Below are 26,075 nucleotides of genomic sequence, written 5' to 3'. Positions count from 1 at the left end.
CTTCATGTTCAGTAAGGGGCACACAAGAGGCTAAACTAAAACTCTGTATTTCAGTGAATGAAACAGTTATTAAACCAGTACCTGGGTTATGAGACTTTTGAGCTCAGTGCGCTCCACCTCCCAGGAGGCCTTAGCTCGGGCAAACTGCTGTGTTAGCTCCTGGGAGCTCTGACGCTCCTCTCGCAGCTCGATGCTCAGATCCTGAAGAGCCACCTTCAGGTCAGACAAAGTCGCACTCAAACCACTAGCCTGCTGGTAGTGTAGAGGACAGTGAGAAATATTTGAGATGTTTTATCATAAAATTGAATTTGCATTCACGGTTTCAGCTTGTATTGTCTGTGCATCCAGTTGGTCAAACCTGATTAACATACCTGAAGGTTATTCTCAGGAAGGCTGCGATCTTTCTTTGTGGGACTTGGTTGCTGTTCCTTGGAGGCTGCTGTCTTATTGTCTCCATGGTGAGGGGCAAGGCCATCGTCCTCCAGAGGAAGGTGAAGCTCCTTAATGCTGTTAATCTGTAGAGGCAACATACTTTCATTTGCACGTGAACTGACTGTATTATCAGACTAAGCCTGTTTTCAAATATTGTGGTAAATGCATTGTTTAAACAATAGGCTACATCCTGGAAAGCCAAGTGGTTCATGGGCAGCTGATCGCTGCTCAATGATTATCTAGAAGTGCAATTTCTCAAACATTAGAAAAGGTATAAACATGGAAATGTTCGAATCATGAATTAATGAATACAGTGACTGTTACTCACTGCAGATGTATTTGTAAATAAAGTTTCTATAAATGTATATAAAATTCTATTCACTGTTACATAACCCTTCACCAACCTGTGCTTAACACTAGATGTGCTCTTTGGTCTTGCATTTTTATTTGCTGCTTTTATATTTGACCTATACACAACCAGATGTGCTATTTTGTTTGCCTACTGCCTTTTTCCCAAGGCTGTATTACTGAGCTACACATCAATACACTACTACCACTGACAGCTTCTCATACCCATGCTGTTACACTAACAGCCGCTTGGCCAACAGCCAATCAGATCTAACAGCCACCAGAATGTAGACCTCAAGATCACTTTAGAAATCATTATTGCACGATACAATACCCACACCTCTAGAAATAACAAACATTCAATTTGAAACCCCTAAGGGTTGTTGATTGTTTCTCTGATAAGCCATAAAAAGTTTAACCAGCCCTACTACAGGGTTTCCTTAGCAGAAAGGATTCCCAACTTAAACCTTTTTAGGAAGCTGCCCCAAGGTTGTAGCCAGAATAATGTACAGATGTTACTGAGTGTCTTCAGATGTGTTGTGTGTAGGAGTGGATGTCTTTATGAGAGGATTCAAGAGTTTAGCAGTATAAGTAAGGTAGTCTGTGTGTGTGTGTGTGTTAAAGTGTATGTTGCTCATTTAATTGATATTCAGAGAAGGTTGCAAACAGGTCCAACCCTTATTTGCAGACCACTAAGATTATGCTGTTGAATATTTTCACACTTACACTTAACTTAGCATACGTGCAGCTCCCTCTGAAATGATTTAAACGGCAAGGACAATTTATTTGGTAGGTTAGTAAAAATGTTCACTGGGAATCATAGCGAAAGAAATACAGCAAATACAACTGCAACGTAAGATCGTCCACCATCTTGTTTGTTTTGAGCTGAATGGGTCACATGACTGCATTACATTATTAAAATACTGACATTGTTTTTTATCAACATATATGAGTATATTATAAGCCGTCCACTCTACAATGTACAAATAGCATTTTCAAAATGAGCTTAAATCTATCTGAACTAATGTTGATATAGCCTAAGATTATAGATTAGAATTTCCTCTTTCACTAACTGATATTTGCATCTAGATTTGTTAAGCAATTTGGAAACTTGTTAAACCTACCCATTTTTCAAGTATTTTTAGAACATGTGACTGATGGGAAATGTTGCTCAGTTGTGATCTGTTAGCTTGAATGTTTAAACAACAGTACTGAATGTCTTAAGGATAAACCAAGATGAAGATCAGAGAGCTATCTATGGGAAAAAAGCAAACCATTTTAAAGGTGAGAAAAAAGGGCAAATCAGTCAGAACCAATGCACAAGCACTGGGCCTGGCCAATGCAAGAATATGAAAACAAAACTATAGAGGCCATATCACAAGATGTAAACCTCTCATTAATAGGAAGAATCAGAAAGAATTCAAATTCTCAGATAAATACAGAGATGAGCCAGAAAAGTTCTCAAAGCAAGATTGATGGAAAGGCGGAATTGTGGAAAAAGAAAGTATCTACGCATGTTTCAAAAACATAAGCCTGATGGTTAAGCATGGTGGAGCTAGAGTCATGGCTTGGGCTTACACTGCTGCTTCTAAAGACTCTGTTGAAGTCTACAGTAACACTCAGTCTGCCAATTTATAGAGAAATGCATAAATTGAGTAACTTCATCATGCAGGAAGACTATGAAATAAAACATACTGCTTAATGGAGGATTTTAGATTTGATGGATCAAACACCAGCCCTTAATCCAACTGAGCATGCATTTAATCTCCTGAAAGGAGACTGAAGGGAGAAACACTTTAAAACAACCAACTGAAAGAGGCTGAGGTAAAAGCCTAGAAAAGAATCATACCCAGAGTTACATATATTAAGTGTTCTTTACTTTAAGAAAATCTGTTTTTATTCTTTTGCTTTGGTAAAAAATATGGTGGTCTGCCAGCATAGTTGCCATGTTCTAAATTGTTTAACACATGTAGATATAAATATCATAAATTGAAAGCTGAAATTGCTATATACTATTACATCTCTTGATCTTAAACCCATTTTAGCAAGAATTGTCCTTGCTGTTCCAATACTTTCAGAGGTACACATAAAAATGAAAACGGAAACCTTAAATTACCTCCAGAAACTACAAACTACCAAACCTGTCAGGCTGCAGGCCAATACGTGTTTAATATATGCCATATTAGTCAATACACACATTACACATTCCACTTACTGGCATGTTTGTGCAAGTGGAAAGAACCCAAAAAATCCATATAAAACACAGTAAAATGCTGATTCATGACCTTGGAGCTGTGAGGTGGCAACAAACCCAATCCTTCTGTGCCTCTTAGTATAGACAATTATTGTATTAAATGTCTCTTGGTACCTGCAACATGTCTTTGCCCTCTGCATCAAACTTCTTGCCAAGCCTCCACTGCTTCAGCAGCCATCGTAGCTTGAGGCTGACCAGCAGTAGGATCTGCTTAAGCTGCTGGGACTCCTGCACCAAGACGTTCTTCTCCTGGCTCCAGAACTTCTGCTGCAGCCGTGTTTGCAGGTTCATGCTTTGCAGCTGAAAATCCCGTTGCACCAGCACCTTCTTGTGCTCCTCCTGCAGCTGAAAATAAGCAGACAGGGAAGGTAAGAGGAAGAGATGGAAAATCAGTTAACACCTGTAAAGTGTCAGGGTTTGGGATGCAAAGCCAGATCCATCTGCATATAAATTTATTTCATAAAGTACAGCACACACACTAACACCTAAAACTGTGAAAAAATGCATACATAAACTATGAATACAAGGCAAAAAGAGCTGTGGCACACACAACACACACAGCATTGGAACACAAGCTTGACAAAGAAAGACACAGAAACCAGAACTTAAATAGGAGTGCTAATGACGAATAACAAAAAAGGTGTGAGTGATCCGTGAAATAACCATGACATGAAGAATGCTGTGTTAGAGAGTCACACCATTTTTGAACATTCAGATGAACTCTGCAGAGTACTTTATGTATGTCTGATCAGTCAGATCTCCTAATTTATAAAACTGTGGTAGCATGCACAGTTTGCTATGCTAAAATTTTCCAATGTAAAACGTTATTGTTTTGTATAGCAATTTTTTTTTTTTAATGAATCCAAGAAATGATTTATTAATTCCAGGAATAACGTTGTCTTTTCAGTATGCCTAGTGATGCTCAGGTATGTGGCATCTTGTGCATTAGTATTACCTGAAAGAGTTTCTGGGAGTAGGATTGTGTGTAATCACGGTGAGCTTGATTCTCCAGTGCCAGCTCCTCCTGAGTTTTCTTAGCCTTCTCTTTTGCCTCACACAACTGATCCTGAAGCTCACAAACCTGCTCCAGAAGCTACAGAGGGAAACAAAGCTTCTTTAACACAGACCCATGACTATGTAGAAGAGAGACTGAACAACTGTTTTTGCTCTGAGAGAAACTCCATCGTGATTTAGTACTACTGAGGACTAAATATCATACAAACATTGCTCCAGAAAGTACACCCCTTCAAGGCAACACTATTTCCTAATAGCAGTAGCCTCTTTCAGTTGGATAATGCTCCCTGCCACACTGCAAAACATGTTCAGGAATGGTTTGAGGAAAATGTACATGAGTTCAAGAAGCCCCACCTCACAACTTCTAGGATTTAAGCAAGTTTTGGTGCCAGATACGGTATCAGCACACTTTCAGTGGTCTTGTGAAGTCCATGTCTTGATGGTTCAGAGCTCTCTTGACAAAATTTGTCAATTTTGTTCTATCTGGGAGCTTTTATACATAATTATACATAATTAAACACAATACATAATTATTTTGGCAGCATAAAGACAGCTTCAGGTACAGTCATGGGAAATAGAAAGTAAATTACAATTGTGTGATGCTTACTAGCTTCTATGAACAAACACTTCAGGTGACAACAAGAATTTACCTCATGGGATCAATAAATAAAGTATGTCTATCTAAAAATAAATAAATAAATAAATAAACCCAGCAGAGTTTAATATGTAGTGATTTTTTCTTAAAAAGCAAACCAGCATTCGGGAACCAGGGCTGACAGGCACAAAGACAAAGCTTCCCCACATATTTTCATTTACGCTTATCCAGGCCAACTTACATTTACCTCATTTTATACTACTGAAAGGTTAAGAGCCCAGCAGTGGCAGCTTGAAGGTACTGGGAATTGAACACACAACCTTCTAATAAACAGTCCAACATCTAAACCACTGCACTATCACTGCCTTTTAGGATGCCATTCATTATTGTCCTGAAATGGTCACATATTTTCTTATGAGACAGTATTAAAAGCTCTATATGAACAATGAAAACCCACACTGTGACACAGCCCAAAATTTAGAAAATTAGCTGCACATATCCCACATTTTTTGGGGGGGGGGTCAGCCTCCTACTTTTTCCGTCCTCCCCCATTAAATATGTCTTGTGCTTGTATTACATTGTTAGTCTTAAAAACATGTATAACAGTCAGGGGTTACAGCTGCAAACAGCTTAACACACCCAGATTTATTACAGGTACCTAAATTACAAATTGTAAGGTGTGTTGATGAGAATATGGACAGAACTCAATATAATCCTTCGATGTTTATCACTGAATGATTCAGTTTTTTTTTTTTGCAATAATATCTATTCTACATCACTGTGACTGAATGCAGCTTTGAAGGCTTACATTTTACAGCGATTGTTCTTTTTAATAAAGCTTGCAGCCAAACAGGTAATAAACAGCCGTCCCAGTGAGCTCCCAATAATCTTGTTACGAGCCTCCCACAAAGACACATTACTGATGCTTTAAATCGGCAGACTATATAACTCTCCCTCTCTTTCTCTATCTCCTTTGATTTTCAAGGCCCTGAGGTTGTTTATTCTACACTGTACAGCTGGCATTAGCATTAGCTGAGGCACGTTTTAATATCATATCACACTAACTGTAAATACTGTATGTTAGGCAATCTGGGTTAGTTGGTAGTGAATGGCTGAGACTTGGCTCAGACTTTATGATATATAATAATGCATTAATGCAAAACGAAACAGTAACAGATGCAGTTGTGTGATATTTTTTGCCAAATACTCTTTTTCTCACGCTCTCAAAGTTAATAAGGCAAAAATGCATTTTGTTATTTTCGCTTTTCATTTCATTGTCTGTACCGCTTATCCGATCTATCCTCGGGTCACGGGGAGCCTGTGCCCGTACATCAGGCGTCATCGGGCATCAAGGCAGGATACACCCTGGACGGAGTGCCAACCCATCACAGGGCACACACACACTCATTCACTCACACAATCACGGGCAATTTAGAGACTGCATTTTGTTATGTTACTGTTAAATAGAAAAGCACAAAACTTCATCTCAAACTTCTCAAACTACACCAGATTTGATACAAGTACTAAAGTTTGGACACATCTCATACTCTTACTGAGATTTTACTGTAACATTTTACTGTAAAGATTCTTTACAAACTAATGTACTAAACAAATCACATATTTTATATTCTCCATGGCTGTCTTTATGGCAATATTTCCTTTAAAATGTTGGTTAATGCAAGATGGTAGCATTATTTGGGTTTTATTTATTTAACACAATAAACTAGAAAAACCACAAGCCTGTACGTATATGTGTGTATTCGCTCCAAGAATCACAGAATGCTTGTTGTTTCTGAGCACCTACCAGTGCACATTTGGTCTCCGGCAAGTCTGTCACTTGGTCTTCGTTTCTGTCTGTATTGCTGTCACTCTCAACGGCTTTGCACAGGTGGGCATCTTGACATTTGACATCTGCTTGGTCCCTAATGTTGGGCTGTTGCATGCATGCATGGGCAAGTTAATGAAGGAAACAAAAGCAACAAAAATCAAACAATACAACAGAACAGGAATGGAGTATGGGAAAGACAGGTCATGAAGGAGACAGGAGACATGTTGGAATGTGGACAGTCAAATACAGGACGCAAGACAGGACAAGGCAAAGAGGAATTTGAATAGGGAAGCAGGTGAGAAATCATCGTACATAAAATGGTACCGTTAAAGCAAAACTGAGTCCATAAAAACATGCAGTTTGAAAAAAAAAAAAAAAATAACCTCACAAGAGAAAAAAAAGGATGCAAAGAAACAACAGCTTGATCAATGTGGCAGAAGACAGAGTGACAAAAAGAACCAAAATGCCCATGAGTAGAGTCAGTGTTGACTGTGGTAGGAAGGAGAGTGGGAAAATAATAACAAAAGAGAGAACAAGAGAAAGAGAAGGAGTGAAAGAGGTAAAGACAGAAACCACAGGTCATGGTGCCCGTGCAGGGAAAGAAAGAAAGGAAGAAGGAAAGACAGAGTGGTCTGGATTGGGATTTAAAAAGTTGGACCTCTAATGGAGTCTGCACCTAACAAACAGCATAATGTATTAAGCCTTTTGACCTGTTTCACACAAAAATATTCCAGCTTTACACCTGCTATTAACTGTATGTATGTACTTTTTGATACCTGTCATTATTTTCTGATTAAATATTAATATATATAAGTATATATGTATATAATAGATAATGAAATGGTTGCTAGCATCCAGTGGTTAGCCTACTGTCTATTCAAATATGTTGTTTATTATGATTGCTGAGAAAATTAAAAAAAATAATTTAGTTCATTATATTTTAAATTTTGTACTTACTTTATATTTTAATCTCATAAACCAGCTAATGTGTTCTGTGTTATTACCAAGGGTGGGCTCAATTTATTCTGAATTACTTTAACAAATAATCATCAGGTTTAATTTTTTTAATGAGATCATATATGTATTTTAACTGGCCTTCAGTTAACTAAGCAGCTGTTCAGGGCATAGTGGACAGCAGGGAACATCATCAACTCTATATTAGCCTATATTAGCCACTCACGAAATGGCCACACGAATACTCTTCATGTCAGTATAGACCTAAAAATTCTGCCCTTTAAGTCACTTCTGAAAGAAAGGCGCACGTTATTGAAATGTTAATAAATGTCCCATTGTCCGTTCATGCTCTGGCTATTTCACTGAACAGTAGCTTAGTTACTTAGGCAACACAAAATCTTTACATGATACTTACATACAACATCGATCCAAGATACATCTTTATGTTTATAAAAGTAATCTTTTTGATAAATAATGTTGTGTTTGTCAGATGATATACTAGGACACATATATCCATACATTTCAATGTATCACATATAAGAATATACAGTAAGAGGCTCTATAATATTGAACCTTATAGGCTGCATCTGATTGAATGGATTGTGTGAATTCCACTGTGATTCTATAAAAACAAAGTAACTCGGGCTCAGCAATTTATACAGAGGTGTTTTGTCTATTCATAAATAAAACTTATTTCCGAAAAGATTTGATAACTCTCTCGAAGACGTCTAACATGGAATTTGATTCAAGATGAGCAGTGTAACACTAGCCACAATATACTCCATTAGAGGCCAAGATGTCTCAAAATAAGAGCATGCACTAGTCAGTTGCACTGGTCGGCAGGCTTTATAAATAAAATGAACAGAGCAATGTTAGTAAGTTAGCAATAATATAAAAGGCAAAGCAAAGAAATTAATTTGCTCTCAATAAAAAAGGAGGGATAAAAGAAAACGAAATGAAAACGAGCGTTTAAAAGTTTCAAGGCAGTGCTGACAATCAAAGGTTCTTACCTTCTGGTGAACTGTGATCTGATTGACCTGGGTATCTACAGGGCAGGGCTCTGTTGACTGAGAGACTAGGGCAAAAGACGGCAGCCCCTTCACATGCTTATTTTCAGGGGACTCCCCAAGGACCTCTATCCTCTGACTGAGAGCCAGCAGCTGGGCTTGCAGAGACTGAAGCCTACTGTGAAGGGCCTCAACTAGAGACAGATTAGAACTCTGCACTTGGTTCTTCTCCGGGAACCCGACTTCTCCGGGTTCCCTAGCTGTCATTTTATGTAAGATTGTGTCTGATGAGACGGCTAAAAGACAGTTGGAATCGGCAGACATGAGGAGCTGGATTGCTGAGGTAATTATTTGGGCCTGCTCACGGATGGCCAAAAGTTCTTTGATGTTGAGGCACTGATCAGAATGGTTGTTTCCTGACACTTTTTCAGTCCTTTCCTCCAGAGGCTGGTTTTCTTCACCATCCATCGGGCTATCATTACGTTCTTGGCTGGGCACGCACTCAGCCGAGTCCCCTGCCTCTGCATCAGTTTCCAGAGCAGGCCGAATGTCCACATGTCTGGAAGCCAGATCGCAGCGCTGGAGGTTGGACAGCAAAATGCGGTTCTCATACTGAAGCTTTTTTACTTTACTGCTCAGGTCATTGATTTGAAGCCTGGCTGCCAAGAGCTCTTCTTGGGATGCTTCATTTAGAGCTCCTTCTTCAGAAGCTGCTACTCCAGGAGTGATGGATGGAGGAAGGATAGTGGAGGGTGACTCAATGTCAGAATCAGGAGGAAGCTCTGACTTGTACCGATTAAGTTCATTCATCAAGAGTTTGTTCTGCTCCTCCATCTCAATCAGTGACCTTCTCAGCAGATCTGCTTCTTCTTCTACAAACTGCAGGTGCCGCTGCATCTCCATAACATTCTCAACTGAAGGTGAAATTAGTAGCTGCCCAACTCCTGTCCCAACTGCAAGACCTCCAGGGGTCTCCTGAATCTTCATGTCATCCATTTCAGCCCGGAGACCACGATTCTCCACCTCCAGCTCCACTATCCGTCGACTCAGCAGGTTAGCTTCCTCCTCAACCAACTTCAGGTGAACTCGGACCTCGGCTTCACGCGTGTGGGGCGAGTCAGCCACCTCATCCACAGTCAGTGAAGTGTCCATGTCACCATAGACTGAATGGTATTTGGTCAGTTCCTCCTTCATGGCCTCATTGTCTTTCACCATCTTGGCGAGTTTCTTGCACATAAGTGCTGACTCCTCCTTGGCAAAATGGAGCTGGCACTTCAGGTCAGAACTATCCTCTGGAGGCTGATAGCAGAGATAACATTTTTAGAAATCTGATATATAATCACATCGACAAATATATAACAAGCTAAATCAAAACAGATAAGGTTCTTTACATTGAACTGAAAACTCCAGTTGTCTTTACCTACAGGGTACAACTTTGACTGTGTGAACTATAATCAGTAATATACTGTGCTAAAATGTATGGAATAATTACAGACGTTCTACCTGTGGTGATGACTTCTTATCGGGTTTGTGGTTTGGCCTTGCACCTCGCTTTTTTAGAGAGTTCTAGGAGAGAAACATGACAGTAAAATTAATTACAAACTATAGGGACAAGGAATAACTGCAAAAAGCATACACACACACACACACACACACCACTCCAAGCATTTATCATCACAGCAATAAGGGCACAAAGCTACAGTTAGATATAGAGTTAAAGTAATGTAAACAAACAAATTAGGTGTGAGTTATGGTTACAGAAGTAACACTGTCGTGCACTGTAATGAACAGAGCATGGAAGGGGGAGTAAAACCCACACCCAAGCCTGCTGCAGTATAAGATCTGGGGTTTCCATAGAAACCACCAACCCTCGTGTCACTGCAGAATGAGAGGGAATGCACTATCATCATAACACGAGTCAGTGCAGACAAAAACAAATCACATTTCCTGGACACTAAAATCTAATCAGAGCACATGTTATTCAAGTATGGCACATACTCCTTTATAATAAGGAGAGAGGAGGAAAAAAATCATAGCTAGAGGAACCTTTAAGTATTCATCTTACAGTAAAAGTGCAGCATCAAATCAGACAGAATGCCGCAGTAAAGCAGGCAGCGAAGCGTTTACAAATAACACCAAATATTCGTTTTATAATCGATATGCTTATTCAGAACGATTACAGAAGGCTCGATTCAATACTGGATCTCTTTCACCACTGTGGTCTCTGCAGAGTTTTTATGGGGCTAACAAGATTACAGAGAGCTAACATCATTAGTTACACAGCTCCTGTAGGCCTCTTAAGGCCGGTTTTTATACTTGCATGCATCACAGCATGCAAGTCAGTGTTTATGCACGTAACGTGAGTGTGTCCCCTAGGAGGTGCTATCACAGAACCACACCAGAAATTACACAAAAGAATAGCTGGAAATCAGTGTTTTTTTTTCACAGTAGAAATCATAAATAGAAGAAAACGTGGACATAACTTTCTTTTGAAAAATGCCTGGGGAAAAAAAGAAACCTTGCATGATGTGTGCCTTGCTTAATTTGTCTGTATTCAGCAGTATTAGCCACTTTGGTTAAAGAATCAAATTCTATCAATCACTTATTAACAGTAATTATTAATTTTTTTTATTTTTATTAATTAGCTATTAATTATTATTTTTACTGAGGTGCAGTGCTTTATATCACCAGTGTGTTTATTGGGAGTTTTTTTTTTTTGGTGTTGAATTTTGCCAGAATTTTTAAAATATGACATTTCTAAACACTGAAAAATAGCATGAATTTCAAGAACTAACGATTTTCAACCTTATATATTTCTATATTTTTTATTTCAAATTTTCTAAAATCTAACATTTTTTATATTTATTTTATAACTTCTATTTATTTATTTATTTATTTATTTATTTATTTATGCTTCTTTGCTTCATTACTTTAAGTACACCAAGAGAAATTCTTTGTTCATGTAAATCCACAATACTTGGCAATAAATATTTTGAATGTAATGTCTTAAATTTTCAATATTAGGAATTCATCATTAAAATTCAAATCTTTTTAAAATGAAAAATCTTCTATTTATTTATTTATTTATTTATTTGACTTTTTTTTAAACAGTGCCTCCTGAAAGACACTCAGGACTTTACACGCATACATTCTGGCAAGTATCCACACACAATGTCTTAACTTGCATGAAGAGACAAAATCAGTCTAAAATCACTTCCAATTTCATCAGCTGCTGAATGCGTCATCTCAGGACGAGGTCATGTACATACACAGATACGTGTTTCAGCACAGTAACTGGCAGCACAGTATCTTACAAACGATCAATGGCACAATATACTACTGATCATATATAACTCCATAGTTTATAGGTGAACACATTTGGTGTAACCGATCCATGCCGTCTTTAGCTACTCTCTGGATGGCTCAACAGTTTGTGTTGTCATCTGACTCCCACACTCCGGGTTTCATCACCATGAAATTTAATAAGGGATCCGAAACCTGACACATGACATTCGTTTGTTCAGCTCAGGACTGATCTTGTGCTTGTCACTGCTTGATAGAGCTGAACAAAATTGTCTCTTGTGCAAAGGTTTAGGATTACTTAATACCAGGTTAAATTCATAATCTTCTACTTAGACAAACAAAATGGAATCGATATTATCCTACATTTACACTAACGTGAATTAGCAGCGGCAAAAATCATTTTCTATTCACACATAAGACACTGAGGCACAATTTCAAAGAAGCAAGCAACCAAGCAACATTTGAATGGATATTTTCTCAATTCAGGTACACAGGTATTTCCTGTATCAGATACACTATATTGCCAAAAGTTTTGGGACACCCCTTCAAATCATTGAATTCAGGTGTTGTTTTTCAGGGGTTGGACTTGGCCACTTAGTTCCAGTGAAAGAAACTCTTCTGGAATGCTTCAGCTTCATACCAAGACATTTTGGACAATTTCATGCTCCCAACTTTGTAGGAACAGTTCGGGGATGACCCCTTCCTGTTCCAGCATGACTACGCAACAGTGCACAAAGCAAGATCCATAAAGACATGGATGAGAGAGTTTGGTGTGGAGGAACTTGACTGGCCTGCACAGAGTCCTGACCTCAACCCTATAGAACACCTTTGGGATGAATCAGAGCGGAGACTGTGAGGCAGACCTTCTCGTCCAACATCATTCCTCTAGAAGCGCATTTGTGAGGTCAAGCACTGGTCAAAAATTCCCACAGACACACTCCTAAACCTTGTGGCAGATGTCCCAGAACTTTTGGCAATATAGTGCATGTGGTGTGTTTGACAATTCTTCAGTTCCCCACAGTTCCTTATAGTTCTCTTTTAAGTTATCATTTATTTTCTGTGTGATGTGCAAAAAAGAAAAGAAAAACATGCTTTTATCTTATTCTGTCATACATGACCTCTCATTAAGTGTGTGTTGAGATATTATGAAGAAAATAAAGCTTGGAAGAAAGGACTAAAAATCATTGGTGCCTCTGGACAGTGTATGTAGCTGGTACAATGAGCCTGTTTTCTGCTTGCAATAACATGCTAATAAAAAAATGCTTTCCTGTTGGCTTCAGAAGTTATTACTACTATAATTTCTCATCAGAGCTAAAAGAAAAAAAAAGAAAAAAGAAAAAGTGGTAGAGTTGGAGATCAGTCTAGTTTCATGAGTTAATGAGCTGAGAGTGCTAAAATGCATAGCTACGGGCTAGGAACAGAAGTGAGCGGAGAAACATACAGTAGCAGAGACAATAGCAGGGGGACGATTTTTAAAGCTTTTTGATTTTTCACATTTGCAGAATGCATATGGGTGCAACAGACCATAATAGGTTCCCATGGTGACAGTCGAGGCTGATGGAACCAACTGAGGGGTGGTGGGGTGGTGGAGGGAAACAGGAAATGGCAGCCTTGAAAATCCTCTTGACAGGAGGTAGCTCCTCTCCTTCCAAAGACACATAATGTCTCTCTCTCTCTCTCTCTCTCTCTCTCTTTTTCTCAAATACACACACGTGCTGATACAAATACACACAGACCACACTCATGCAAACAATAAAGCCAGCAACTTTTTCATTTGCATCCTTTTTTTGCATAAGCTATCTGAATATTAACCGAAATGAAGTGGCGCTGTTTGTCATTTCTCCTTCTGCAATAGGATGCAAGATTCACAACGAGGTGCTTCCTCTAAAACCTCGACTTTAATTTCAGCGGTTTTTATTTCCATTGTTCTCTCCATCCAAAATCCTTATTGGCCCACATTCCTGCCTGTTCACATTTGCAAGCAGTTTACTGGCCAGTGCAGATCCCACCCTTATAACCCATAAGCTGCACAATGACACCTGAGATGGAGCCCTAGGGAGAGCCCATATGCTGAGGATAAAATACACCCATCCAAAACACACACACACACAGCTAAGCTCTCTCTCCCTGGGACTGTTAAAAGCGTGTAAACAATTTACAAATCACGCTTTTTTTGTAGAGTAATTTATAGAATAAATGACATATACACTAAGTCTCTTGCCATACCATCCAGAAAAGCTTGAGCCTGTGTCCACTTCTTAATGAGACAGCTATTTTATAATACTATTAGATGTTACTGTTAATTAGAGCCAGAGAAGGCTTTTCTAATTAAAGCTAAATCCCTGTAGGGCTCAAGAGATGTGCAGCAACGTGTATAGCATGCATACTGCACACACACACACACCCTGCATAAAAGGAATTAATAACTAAAGAAGATTCAAGAACACCAGAGAAATCCTGCTTTTTGTTTGAATCAGATACATCACTTGAAGTACACAGCCTTAAGGTGCAGCTTAAAAGCCTTTGGCATTCACAGTATGTAATCATTCCCCACCATCAACAGGCCAGAGAACAACAAAGAGGTCATCTAAATGTTACAGTAAGATGAACAGTGGGTGTGCTGAGACACCCCCCCACCCTCCCCCCAGCTCATCTCTGTAACGCCATGATGAATAAAGATGTAGTTTTTTCCAAAGCCATATTACAACCCAGCGTAATAGCCTAGTAACAAGCGTATTTCTGCCACACAAACACAGCTGAGCCTAACACGCTTTCACCTCGACGTCATGGCACCAAACTCTCCGTTCATCTTTTTTGTAGTGTTAAATGGACGGATTTCACGGCGTAAAACGTCTAAATGTCAAGAAATGGTGGCAGGTTTATACGAGGATTAAAACGATTTCTCTTGACCTAGCATGTAGTGCAGCCTTTTCTTTCTAACTATAATCATACCTCATTAACAGAGTTTTAAAGATTTTTTAAACCAGTGATGTCCCTAGCTTGACCAACAGAAATTTTTTTTTTTACAGATTATGTTTCTTCTTTTACTATTAGTTATGCATACAATAATGTACAATATAAATGCAGAATTCCTGGATGCACAAAATCCTTTTGTATTCACAGCTGTATGAGAGACTACTGTTTGCTCAATGCCTTTATCAGCCATAAAAAGAATACTCTTTGTTGTGGTTTTTTTCGCTTAGCTTAACCATCCTTCCTAAAACACAGCACATAAAAATACTTGGTGCAACGCCAATGTGGATGAAAAGCTTTTCAAATGGTTCCACAGGCACTAGAGAAAACACTAGAAAACTCTTTTTTTTGTGGTAAAATTCAATTCAATTTATTTATATAGCGCTTTTAACAATGGACATTGTCTCAAAGCAGCTTTACAGAAGAATAGAAGAAGAAAATTATAAAGTTCAAATGAAAGTTACTATTTTATCCCTAATGAGCAAGACGGTGGCAAGGAAAAACTCCCTGAGATGATATGAGGAAGAAACCTTGAGAGGAACCAGGCTCAGAAAGGATTTTTATTTGGGTGACACTGGACAGTAAATATTGTAAATGTCCTTTCTACAACAGCAACCAAGGACTTATGAGGAACTATTAGGACTATTAGAAAGCTTTTTACACCCAGATTTGGCCTAATCAAAGGTAATGTTAGCATTCTGGTCCTTATTAATTCCATTCAGAGGCAATGAAAAACGGTAGGACAACATGAAAATAAGTCTTATTATCGTTCAGACAAAAGCAGGATAATGGTAATATGTGCTCGACAAAATCTTCCTCGATTTACGCACTAAGCATCAAAAACTGGTAACTGAATTAGGAATAGAAACATGGAATTTTTGAGCTGTATTATTGCCTTTGCCAAATATTTCTATTTTAAAAATATGCTGTTAATATATTTTGTATGTAAACTGGCCCTCCAAAATTATTGGAACCCTTCATATAAGTAAGCAGAAACAATTGTATAAAATTATTTAAAATAATAGTCATTTCATTAATGGCCAAAATATGAAAATTGACACTCATAAAGAATATATGAATTAAATGCAAACAATCTGTAATTATTGAAAAACATCTCCATTTACTTTCAACCCCCCAGGAACTCCTTGTGATGCCTTTAACCCTGTCTCATTTGCCCGGGTAGTTACACTTCCATCAGATCCCATTTGTCTAAAAGGCTCTTTGAAGTAAAAGATTTTCATCTCTTCAGGTTGGAACAACCCTATAAAAGTCTGCCATTGAAGGTCCTGTGTAGGGTTCATTATTTAAGTATGGACCACACCAAAGGTCTTCCAACTTTGCTACTGTAGAGACTGTTATAAGAATAAAAACAATGCCCAATCAATAGGTAACCAAAAACCAACTTCTTTAGAGAACACGTTCATGCCCTCAAACATGGCCTATTTATAGCTGTACTCTAACCTTTTAAGGCATCAAGAAAACAATAAGGCTTTACAGCCATTTAAACTTGAGAAGGCACAATTTAATGGAGCATAAAAGAGAGAGTCTAAAAGGAGTGCTGCTGCTACACTCCCTATTTGAGGGGAATTTAATCAGTAAGGCCATGTGTGCATGACAACATCCAGCATTTGAAACTACGCAAGTTGTTTGTACTAGTAGCTAACCACTAATGCGCATTTACAGACAGCAGAGTCACACAGCTTAGTGAATTCCTCACATACAACTTCTCAGGTACACATTCATGTCGATAACACTAACACTGGGATTCAGAGATGAAGAGATTTTTGTATACATCTGGAGGAGGATTGTGAGAAGGGAACTAGGTCAAATTCCTTGGCGTAAACCTAATAAAGGATGACATGTTAAAAGAACGCAGTCAGTCTGGCATAAAGACACAACAAGCACAATCCAAAGTCTGGCCTAAAAGTGTCTGTACCATGCAAGCATTTGCTCACACACATGAGAGATCATCTGTTATATGTTTCTACAGTAGGTAGAACTCCTGGACCATGTATTATAAGTGTATGATGACTCACCCAACTCCTCCATCACTACACAAAAGCAAAACATCACTGACTATCTGCAATTCACAGCACAAGAAAAAAAAACGATAAGGAAACCTTTTCTCTACATCTCTTAGAATCTCTCTAAGAGAAAAAATGAAAAATCCTGTATCTTTAATGGAGCTAATCCTGTCCCTCATTTATTATGTCGACAACTTCTAGGCCCTGATTAATCTACAAAGCCCCTTCAATGGCAGTTTAATTTTATTCAGTGTAGTTGTTGGCACTTTAATGGCTTGTAAATTGATCTTTTTAACATGTAAGCATCCATCTACTGTCAAACCCCATTGAGGGCTGATTCGTCACAATGCACAATTACTGGACTGGAAAAAATACCTGGCTAAATGTGGACACAAAGAGACTAATGCATATTGTTAACGTAGTAGTGAAAATACATTTTAATAGACTAGTCTTATTAGTATAAATTGGTCCCACATGATGGTATAACATCATCGAATTATGTTAAATATCAGGAAAGAACCAATGAATTACTTCTTATTTTTGTCGGTCTAATATACTGTACTAATATACTGACTTGTTCTGCTGAGGGAGATAGGGCACAGTCTTCGTATCTGTAACTCAATACCATAACCACTGAGCCACCACAACTAGTTCTAGTAACACACATTGATTCAAGCCAGGGGCATAGTTTCTTGGGAGGATAGTGTGCAACGTTAAGCCTTTTGTTCCATCTTCTCTGTGAATACCTAGATTTGACTTAGTCATGTTGTGACCACAGCCTGTGTTTCTGCCTTGTGAGACCACAGCCTGATTCAGACCTGTCTTTTGCCTGCTGTTTTTTTTTTTTTTTTACCTGATTTTGCCCCTGCCCCTTTTTTTAATTATCTGCCTTTGTATTTCCTTTTGGATTTTTTAAAAGAAAGCCCATCTGCACCTGTGCCCACTCTCTGCATCTGACAATACTTTGCCTAAATCACAGGCATGGCAGGAAGGCAAAAGTGTCGCAGTGCCGCTCTGACCTTGACTTCAGAAAGTTACTGGGACAAGTGCTCAGCTGCTCACCAGTCACTACAAGGTTTACCTGGAGGACTCCACACACCACAGCTTCATTTCCAAGCCATACCTGGAGATCAACTTGACATTCTCCATTACCAAGCCAATCCTAAAGGTGAAACTGGAGGCCTTAATTCTCAAGCCTCCAGTACTGAGCCTATTCCATCCTTATTCAAACACTTCTACACCTGAATTAATTCCACTAAGAGATTCACTGAGAGTGAGTTGAACTAAGTTGTGGTGGTTCAGTGGTTAAGGCTTTGATTCACAGTGCATAAAACTGTGTGTTTAAATGCTGGCATCACTCAGTTCTATCCTTGCATTAGCCAAATGTAGTAGGACCTGGTTTCACATAGTTTGCTGGGAGTTTCTTTCCTGTGTCCGTATTTAAACAAAACTATTCAATTTTTTATTTTTCATTGTCACTTTCCACTGCTACATTTTCACTGTCTCAAAGAACACTTTTATTAGTCTATAGACAGCAAGCTGAGGACATCTATGAAGGATCTGTCTAAAATAATATCAACAAATCTATGATAACAAAGCAAAGCTATGTTAAACACTCACCATGGTAAACAGTCAGCTTGTTAAGTATGTGAGTGTAGCATTTTAGTAATTCTTCCTTCGTCATTACTAATAGCTAAAAGTGTGTATTAGTTAGCTTTCTGACAGAGAAGACTGCAGCAGTAGAGGTGTGCATCAAGAAGGTAGAGGGTTGTCGACAGTAAGAGCAGCGTAGTTTCCATAGGGGATCCATAGAACGGATCCTGGTCAGTGTTTGTCAAGATGCACAAGTGTGTGTCTTTGTGTGGGTTTGTGTGTATGCAACAGACGCACTGTGGTAATGTTATTTGTTAAACACACTATCGAAATAGAAACTAAAATGAAGCACTACGGCTCACTATGTTCTGTGCTGTCTGACATCACAAGATGTTTGGTGCTGCAGCTTAGTGACAGCACTATTAGAACAGCATTAAAGCCATAAATAGAAGTGGCAGATGTTCTGAATAATGTACCATGCAAGAGAGAGAGAGAGAACATGTGTCTGCTATACAGATGACCTGGGTAGATGGTAGTAGTTATAATCAAATCTTTCAAATTATCAATCAAATTATCTCTGATCTTGTTTGAGGAGGTGCATGCACCTGTTTCTTCAGGATAAGAGTATCAGGGCAAGGCTCCCAAACATTAAAGCCTTCCAAATGCTTTCTACTTTCTACTGGTTTGTGATACGCATCAAGCTTTCACAACACAAATGGTAGAGCAAGCATCACTTGGAACACTCTTTCTCCCAGTAAAGATGGTCATACCTTTTTTGGGGGGGGGAATTCAGCTTTGGCAGATTAGTCCAAAACAGAGCATGGTTTTGGATCGGAAAAATCGGATCACATAGAATTGCTGATCACAGAATGTAAATGGTAATATGTTGGCATATTTGGTCAGATGCAATTCAAGCATCTATATATAGTGTAATTCCTTTGTAATATACAGAAACGTGAATTTCCCATCATCTCACACTGATGCTCCTTTCCTCTTCTCAGTGATATTCACATGTCCAAGGTTAAAGGCATGGATAACCAGTTATCACAACAACAAAGGCTTAGTGTTTGTAAATGTTGAAGGCTGTTACTCACAGTATCCCTAGTATCCTTTCAACCCTTTAAAACATACGCACACACGCCAACACACACACACAATCACTCACTTCCCCCTACCGCTGCAGCACTCAACATTTCAACCCAGACAACAATGGCTCCCAACAGACTCCAAAAACCAAGTGAACGCATCCCTGGTCCCTTTAAAAGCTTCTCACATGGACAGTGTATCCCACTGGGTCCGGCAGCCTGACACTTCAAAACACCTCTCATCCAATAAGTGTTTCCAAAGATAAGGGTGGGGAAACAAAGAAGGAGGAACAGAAAAACAACAGCCATGGGAGTGTGTAAGGCTACAAATTCTTCAAACAGCTGATGGTGTTGAAAAGAAAGAAAGCACTAGATATTTAAAATATTCACAAATGTCCACGGTTTTGGGTTTAGGGACCTCCTTCTGATGGGATAACATTTTCAGACATAAAACTCAGTACAGTGAGGGTGAGAGTCTGGTTTTTTATTGCAACGTGAAAGTAATTCATCTCTGATCACCGCTGCATCTGTATGTGTATAAGATTCAAATCCCTGAACAAGCCTTTGTCCATCCTGTCTTCAACATTTTATTAAGTGACCTGTCTTTGTGTGTGTGTGTGTGTGTGTCTTGTTTTTTTGTTGACCTCTATAGTAAATATAGCTGTTCCATGCATAATCAATTCTAATGACCCACAAACACATAATAATAGCACTGCTTTGAAGTTAACAGCCTTAGAAAAGACAAAAGAATAGACTAGACTGTTACTTTTGTTCTAGAGACAAAACCAGAGACAGGTCAGATCAGATGATGGATAAACAAGATCTTCCCACATAGCAAACACAGAGAACGGCTTGGGGTTATGGTTATACATTACAATAGCATATGAAAACAAACAATAGTTTCTGTTTATTGTTCCTTATGTAATATTTGTGACTAATTAGGCGTAAGCAGTTTAAATGTCATGTATAATGAAAATACAGTATGTGGCATGTTTCTTTTTAGTCTTCCTGTTTAATGTGTCTGACAGTTGAATCTCAGATTATCCCACTAAGTGTAGACTTAATAGAACTATAGGAATATGAATAGAAATTCTTTGTCATTGCATAATGACTCAGCACAAACCTTTTATTTTAATACCGGTCATTGCTTATGCACTTCCTGTTTAGAAATTGAAACTAAGGCCAACACACAGCGGTACTTCCCTGGCAATTTTATCCCATGAATTTGTATGGTTACTAATATTTTTGTCATATTGGCTAGGACAGCTCTGATAACATGGTCACAGTGAAATGAGCTCCTAGGGATACCAGGGGTTTTTACAACAAAGAGCAATTTTTCCATTTTGGTTAATGTTGAATGGTTAATGGTTGGGTGTCATGAAAGCACACTCTGTGTCAGAATTCACACTCAGTAAGGAATTGTAATGACTGCATTTTCTGCAGGAAACTGATCTCTAATGATATGTATAAGTTTTTAAGGATCATATACTATGAAAGGTCAGAGACACCGGGCAGGCCACATTATGTTTAGTCAAAGAGCCACATGTGGCTCAGAGGCCACAGGTTCTCGACTTTTCTTCTATACAGACACAACCCTTTACATACAAGTGACAAATTAAAAGAACAATTGGTGGTTCTGTTAATTGGTTAAATTACACCTTTATCATATGAGAAAAGATTTCTATTTAAATGGTGCCGAGTGGTCTCTTCCAGGGTGACCATACCACAATGCTAGAGTGGCTAACTGGGAGAACTGGGCCATGGGTTGGCTTTAATTTTAGCTTTATAACTTAGAACTACTACTTTTAAAGTGTTGCTGGCAGCTTACCCCACACAAACCAAACAAACACACACACACACACAGAGCATTACTGGGTTATTTTTTTATGGGTTATTACTGGGTCATTTTTGTAGCCTCAGAGAAGCCATATTCTTAAGTGCATTACAGGTGACCTGCTGTATATGTTTACCAATAGAACAATAAGGGTCAAAAGAGAAAGGAAATAAAGTAAGAGAGCCTGTTTTAGCATAAAAAAAATGGCTGGAATTTATATTATAAAATATAATTTTGACAGTATCTTTGTTTGAAGAATATAGATGTATATATACGTGTGTGTGTGTGTGTGTATGTGTGTGTGTGTGTGTGTGTTTCTTCTCTGCACTGAAGCCACAAATCTGATATGGCTACCAGGTATATCTGCTAGTTCCCTGATCATCCTCACACTTCATATCTGAAGCAAACACCAAATACCAAAGACGGCCAATTAATGACATTCAGAATAAAATGGAATTTACTGTAAGTTTGATTGTCCGACCGACTACTGCTTTAAAAGGCCTGACTCCTCTTTCCTCAGAGACTTACCACAGAGAATTATCAGCCTCAAGCCATTTTACAAATGCGTTGCACATCCCCCATCCTGTTCTCCTTCCCTGTCTAAATCCCCCATGAAGCTTTCTAACAGCTGGAAGATTGATGCAGATGAAATGGAGTAGAAAGTAAGGAAGGAGAGAAGGCGAGAAAAGAGAGCAAAGCTGGAATCTGAGGCACGAATGAGAAAGACAAGAGACAAAAGTGTGTGTGTGTGTGTGTGTGTGTGTGTGTGAGTGTGTGAGCATGGACATGACAGGACATGAGGTTGGCCAGTTCAGTGTGCGTTTTCCTAATTGACCTTCTGCAGTCGCAGCAAGTCGAGCATCAATGTGTTGATATTCTGTCTAAACAAAACAGAAAGTGCTTTGCTCTGTGGTGACACTTGATGGAAGTTATCGATACATCCTAAATAATTCCTGCATGTCCTGTCTTCGTTGCACGGCTCATCACTACGTTTTACTGATTTTAAATTTAATGTAGACTATGCTTAAACTGTCACCTTTAACAGCACACATCATAGAACTACACATTAAATACATTTCTCAATAAATATTTCAATGTAAGCCCAAACATATCTTTTTTATAATGCTTAACTGGCAGGAGATTATCAATTATATACCCTTCATTATGTGTAACTGAACTATAATCTATAAGCTGACCAAAGCACTATTATTTATAAAGAAATCCATTTAATTCTGCACGATATACTTTCCCATTTCTATAATATTCTGTAAATTGTCTCCACTTCCTATCTTTATCTGTTCCGTATTTTCTTCTCTCATTTACATTAATAAAATAAACCTCATTCGTTGTTTTACACAAAACATGACGAGTAAACAGCTTTAATCTGTTTGTAAAACACACACAAACAGATACACACACACATCCTGCATCCCACAAACGGTCAGTAAACTGTAGAAAAGCCTAGCTCAGGAATTCAGCCACTCTGGCCTTTGCCAGCTTTGTGTGGCAGCCCACGTACAGAAGTGCAGCCAAGCCACAGCTGAGTATCTGTGTGTGCAATCCAAATCAAAACAGTCCCAAAAATCATTCTAAAATCAAAGTGTAAACTATGAACCCTTAAAGTGATACATTAATTGATAGCCATTCGGTTGGCCCTCTCAGCTAATAAACACTAATAAAGCCTAATATAATCAATTCTTCTCCAGGAGGAAAAAAATCACAACCAAAACGTACCAGTATGAACCAAAAAGCTGTATATAAGAGAGCTTTACAGCCACACGCTTCCATTGATGCCTCACGGAATGAGTCCACCACTGAAGTCCATGTGTGTGTTTATTATTAAAAAATCGATTATTGTCTTTCCCCATCCATGACATTTACAACGGCAAAGTCAACAGCTCATCTCTGGTGTCTGTTCAAGCACAGACTAGCCTTGAGCTAATCATTTCAACTACAATATGCAAAATGTCTATAACTGAAATGCTTACTGAGCCATGTACACTCACTGGGCATTTAATTAACACCTATACACCTACTCACTCTCTCACATACACACACACATGCAATTATCTAATCAGCCATGATCATATTACTTTTGTACGTCGCTCTGGATAAAGGATTCTGCCAAATGGTGTAAATGTAAATGTATTACAGCAACACCATGTATTCAATAATACAGAGACAGATTAAGGGCTTTGAATAACGTTGACATCAAACATCGGAAAAGAGAAAAAACTTGAGAACTGTAGCATGGATGTTGGTGCCAGATGGGTTGGTTTTTAGAAACTACTGATCTAGGATTTTCACACACAACAATTTACTCAGAATGGTGCAAAAAAAATCCAAAAAAACATGTCGATGACAGAATTCAGATGAAAATGACCAGATTGTTTCAAGCCAACAGGAAGGATACTGTGACTCAGATAATCACTCTGCAATTGTGTAGAGCAGAAAAGCATCTCAGGACACACACAACACATCAAATCTCGAGTCTGATGAGCTACAAGTGCTCCTAACGATCAACTTTCTAGTTCCCCATTTCTGAAATACTTAAACCATCATCAACAAACTGCCTCAGTCAAAATCACTGAGGTCCTAATTTTTCCCCGTTCTGATGGTTGATGTAAATATTTCCTCCTGGCATGATTGTATGCATCATAATTTACTGATTAAATAAACAGTGGATTAACAGATGTACAGGTGTTCCTAATAAAGGGGTCGGTAAGTACATCTTTAAAGTCTGTGTAAAATTTTTATATATTGCTCTTCAATGCGACTTCCCTTCCAAGTTTCATTAGTCCCTTCGTCAAACATGTATATTCCTCTAAACACTATAGCCTATTTAATTTAGTTTTCTTTTTAAGAGCGGTTAGTTGTAATAGCTCCGGGTAAACCAGCAGACATTAATATACTGCATGTTTCAGAAGCCTGGCCCGTGTCCTACCTCTCGGCTCTTCTCCAGCTCAGCCTGAAGAACTTGCTTGGCCACCTCCAGGTCCTGTAGCTTCACTTGCAGCTCCTCGTTCTCCTGCTCAAGTCGACTCCTCTTCTTCTCCACTGTGTCCAGCTCGTTGTGCAAGCGGATGGACACGTCCTTGGCCACCTGGAATGCAAAAAATGAATGTGAGAGAAAGTCTCTGCATCATCTAGCTCAATTGTGTGTACAGGTTTTCATACCAATCAAGCAGGAGCCACACCTAATTCCACCTGTTTATTTAGTTGTACTTGGCCTTCAGTAGACTCAGGTGTAGCTTCTGCTTGGTTGAAATGAAAATCTGCACCCACGCTGGCCCATTCCTAGATTGATCACCCCAATCTAGCTAAACCACTGGTTTCCAACTAATGTTCTTAGCTGTTCTAACACTAGCTTTGACTCAGGATGAATCAGGTGTGTTCAAAGTGACCATTCCTAAATGTGTTTGAAACCACATTACAGTCTCTGTTCTTCATGACACAGGGTGGAAGTGGTCTGATGTGCAATGAATCACAAGCTGTAGAAGAGACTGATGTTATAGTTAGTTGTGTGTTGTAATTGCAGGAGTTCCACATGAATGTGTGCGTGTCTGTGGTAAAGTAGCCAGATGTCAGTCCATATTAATACAAAGGGGATTTTTTTAAACCACTGAATTACTTCTTTTGTTGGGGAAATACATTTTGAAAATGGAAATGAACTCCGCAACAATTAAATATTTTTTAAAAATCACATATTAATTTTTTTTTTTTGCAACACCTTATGATTGTTCCATAATATTTATTTTGAAGAGCTAAACTAAAGAGATGTATTGTAGACTAACAGTGGGTGTAGAATTAATGTCTTCCTCAAGAAGCATGAAAGTGCGTTGTACTTTTCCATCAGGAAACCATGCTACTTAAAAAGGGCTGTTGCCAGGGATGGGAGAGGTAAAGAGACCTGCTGTCCACACACACACACACACACACACATACACACACACACACACACACATATACACACACAGAAGTCTATTTGCAGTATAATAAAACAAGCTCTGATGTGTTGGAATATGCATTATGTCCACTTATCATTCATTGATCTTCAGTATTCACTTCATCTTGTCAAAAAGCAAGGGTGCTTTTCAATCAGCTCCCTTGTTAACAGGGAGTTGGCTATTCAAGCCCTAGCACTGCCAAGCTGCCAACACTGGGCCCTTGAACAAGGCCCTCAACCCACCCTGCTCCAGGGGTGCTGCATCATGGCTGAGCCTGTGCTCCGTCCCCAACCCCAAAGGATGGGATATGCGAAGAAAGAATTTCACTGTGCAGTAATGTATATGTGAGAAATAAAGACAATTTAACTTAAAATCTGTTTATTTTCTGAATAACACTTTTTTAGCTCAAATAAAGAAGGGGAACAATCTTTCTCCCAACTTTGTTTCAAAATATAAGTAGCTTGTTATTGTTGTTATAGATGACTAGTTACATTAGTACTCTTTAACTCTTTTGGATATTCCACAGTATATATGGCTTGTCTGACTCTAATGGCTTTTAAGTGTTTAAAAAATCCATTGGCTAGCCTGCTTGAAGCACCATGACAGAGTTGCATGTTATTAAGAAATTTATATCACCTATAAAACTTAAATACTTTTGTTTTTACATAGTTTTTACAGTGACTGATAAGGAAATTAGAATTTCCCTGGAAATTTAGTCATCAGTGTCCCAATGTGCAGTGAGCTAAGGTCCTTACCAGTGACTCAACTCATGTGTGTGATATACTGATTCATGACGTAGGGAGCTGACTGAGACAGACCCCAAGATAGTACATAGAAGCTGGAACATGATAACATTTGATGTATTTGAAGAACAAATGATGTGT

General features: G+C 38.6%; 1 protein-coding gene across 2 annotated transcripts in view; it reads right to left on the bottom strand.

Moving 5' to 3' along the window:
* The window catches only part of soga1 (suppressor of glucose, autophagy associated 1), a 43,061-nt gene that overhangs the window by 7,262 nt on the left and 9,724 nt on the right, over positions 1–26,075 (bottom strand). Inside the window, exons 3-10 of one of the 2 annotated variants that reach the window (XM_058409569.1) lie at positions 24,189–24,347; positions 9,936–9,998; positions 8,436–9,731; positions 6,448–6,576; positions 3,990–4,127; positions 3,149–3,379; positions 372–515; positions 82–252 (exon numbers count right to left, since the gene is read on the bottom strand). In XM_058409569.1, coding sequence (XP_058265552.1) covers positions 82–252; positions 372–515; positions 3,149–3,379; positions 3,990–4,127; positions 6,448–6,576; positions 8,436–9,731; positions 9,936–9,998; positions 24,189–24,347 — 2,331 coding nt within the window. The remainder of the gene's footprint in view (positions 1–81; positions 253–371; positions 516–3,148; positions 3,380–3,989; positions 4,128–6,447; positions 6,577–8,435; positions 9,732–9,935; positions 9,999–24,188; positions 24,348–26,075) is intronic. The other variant, XM_058409570.1, reaches the window with a different exon arrangement.

Source organism: Hemibagrus wyckioides, linkage group LG15, assembly GCF_019097595.1.
Source record: "Hemibagrus wyckioides isolate EC202008001 linkage group LG15, SWU_Hwy_1.0, whole genome shotgun sequence".
Classification (NCBI taxonomy): domain Eukaryota; kingdom Metazoa; phylum Chordata; class Actinopteri; order Siluriformes; family Bagridae; genus Hemibagrus; species Hemibagrus wyckioides.
This window is presented reverse-complemented; position numbering and strand designations above follow the sequence as displayed.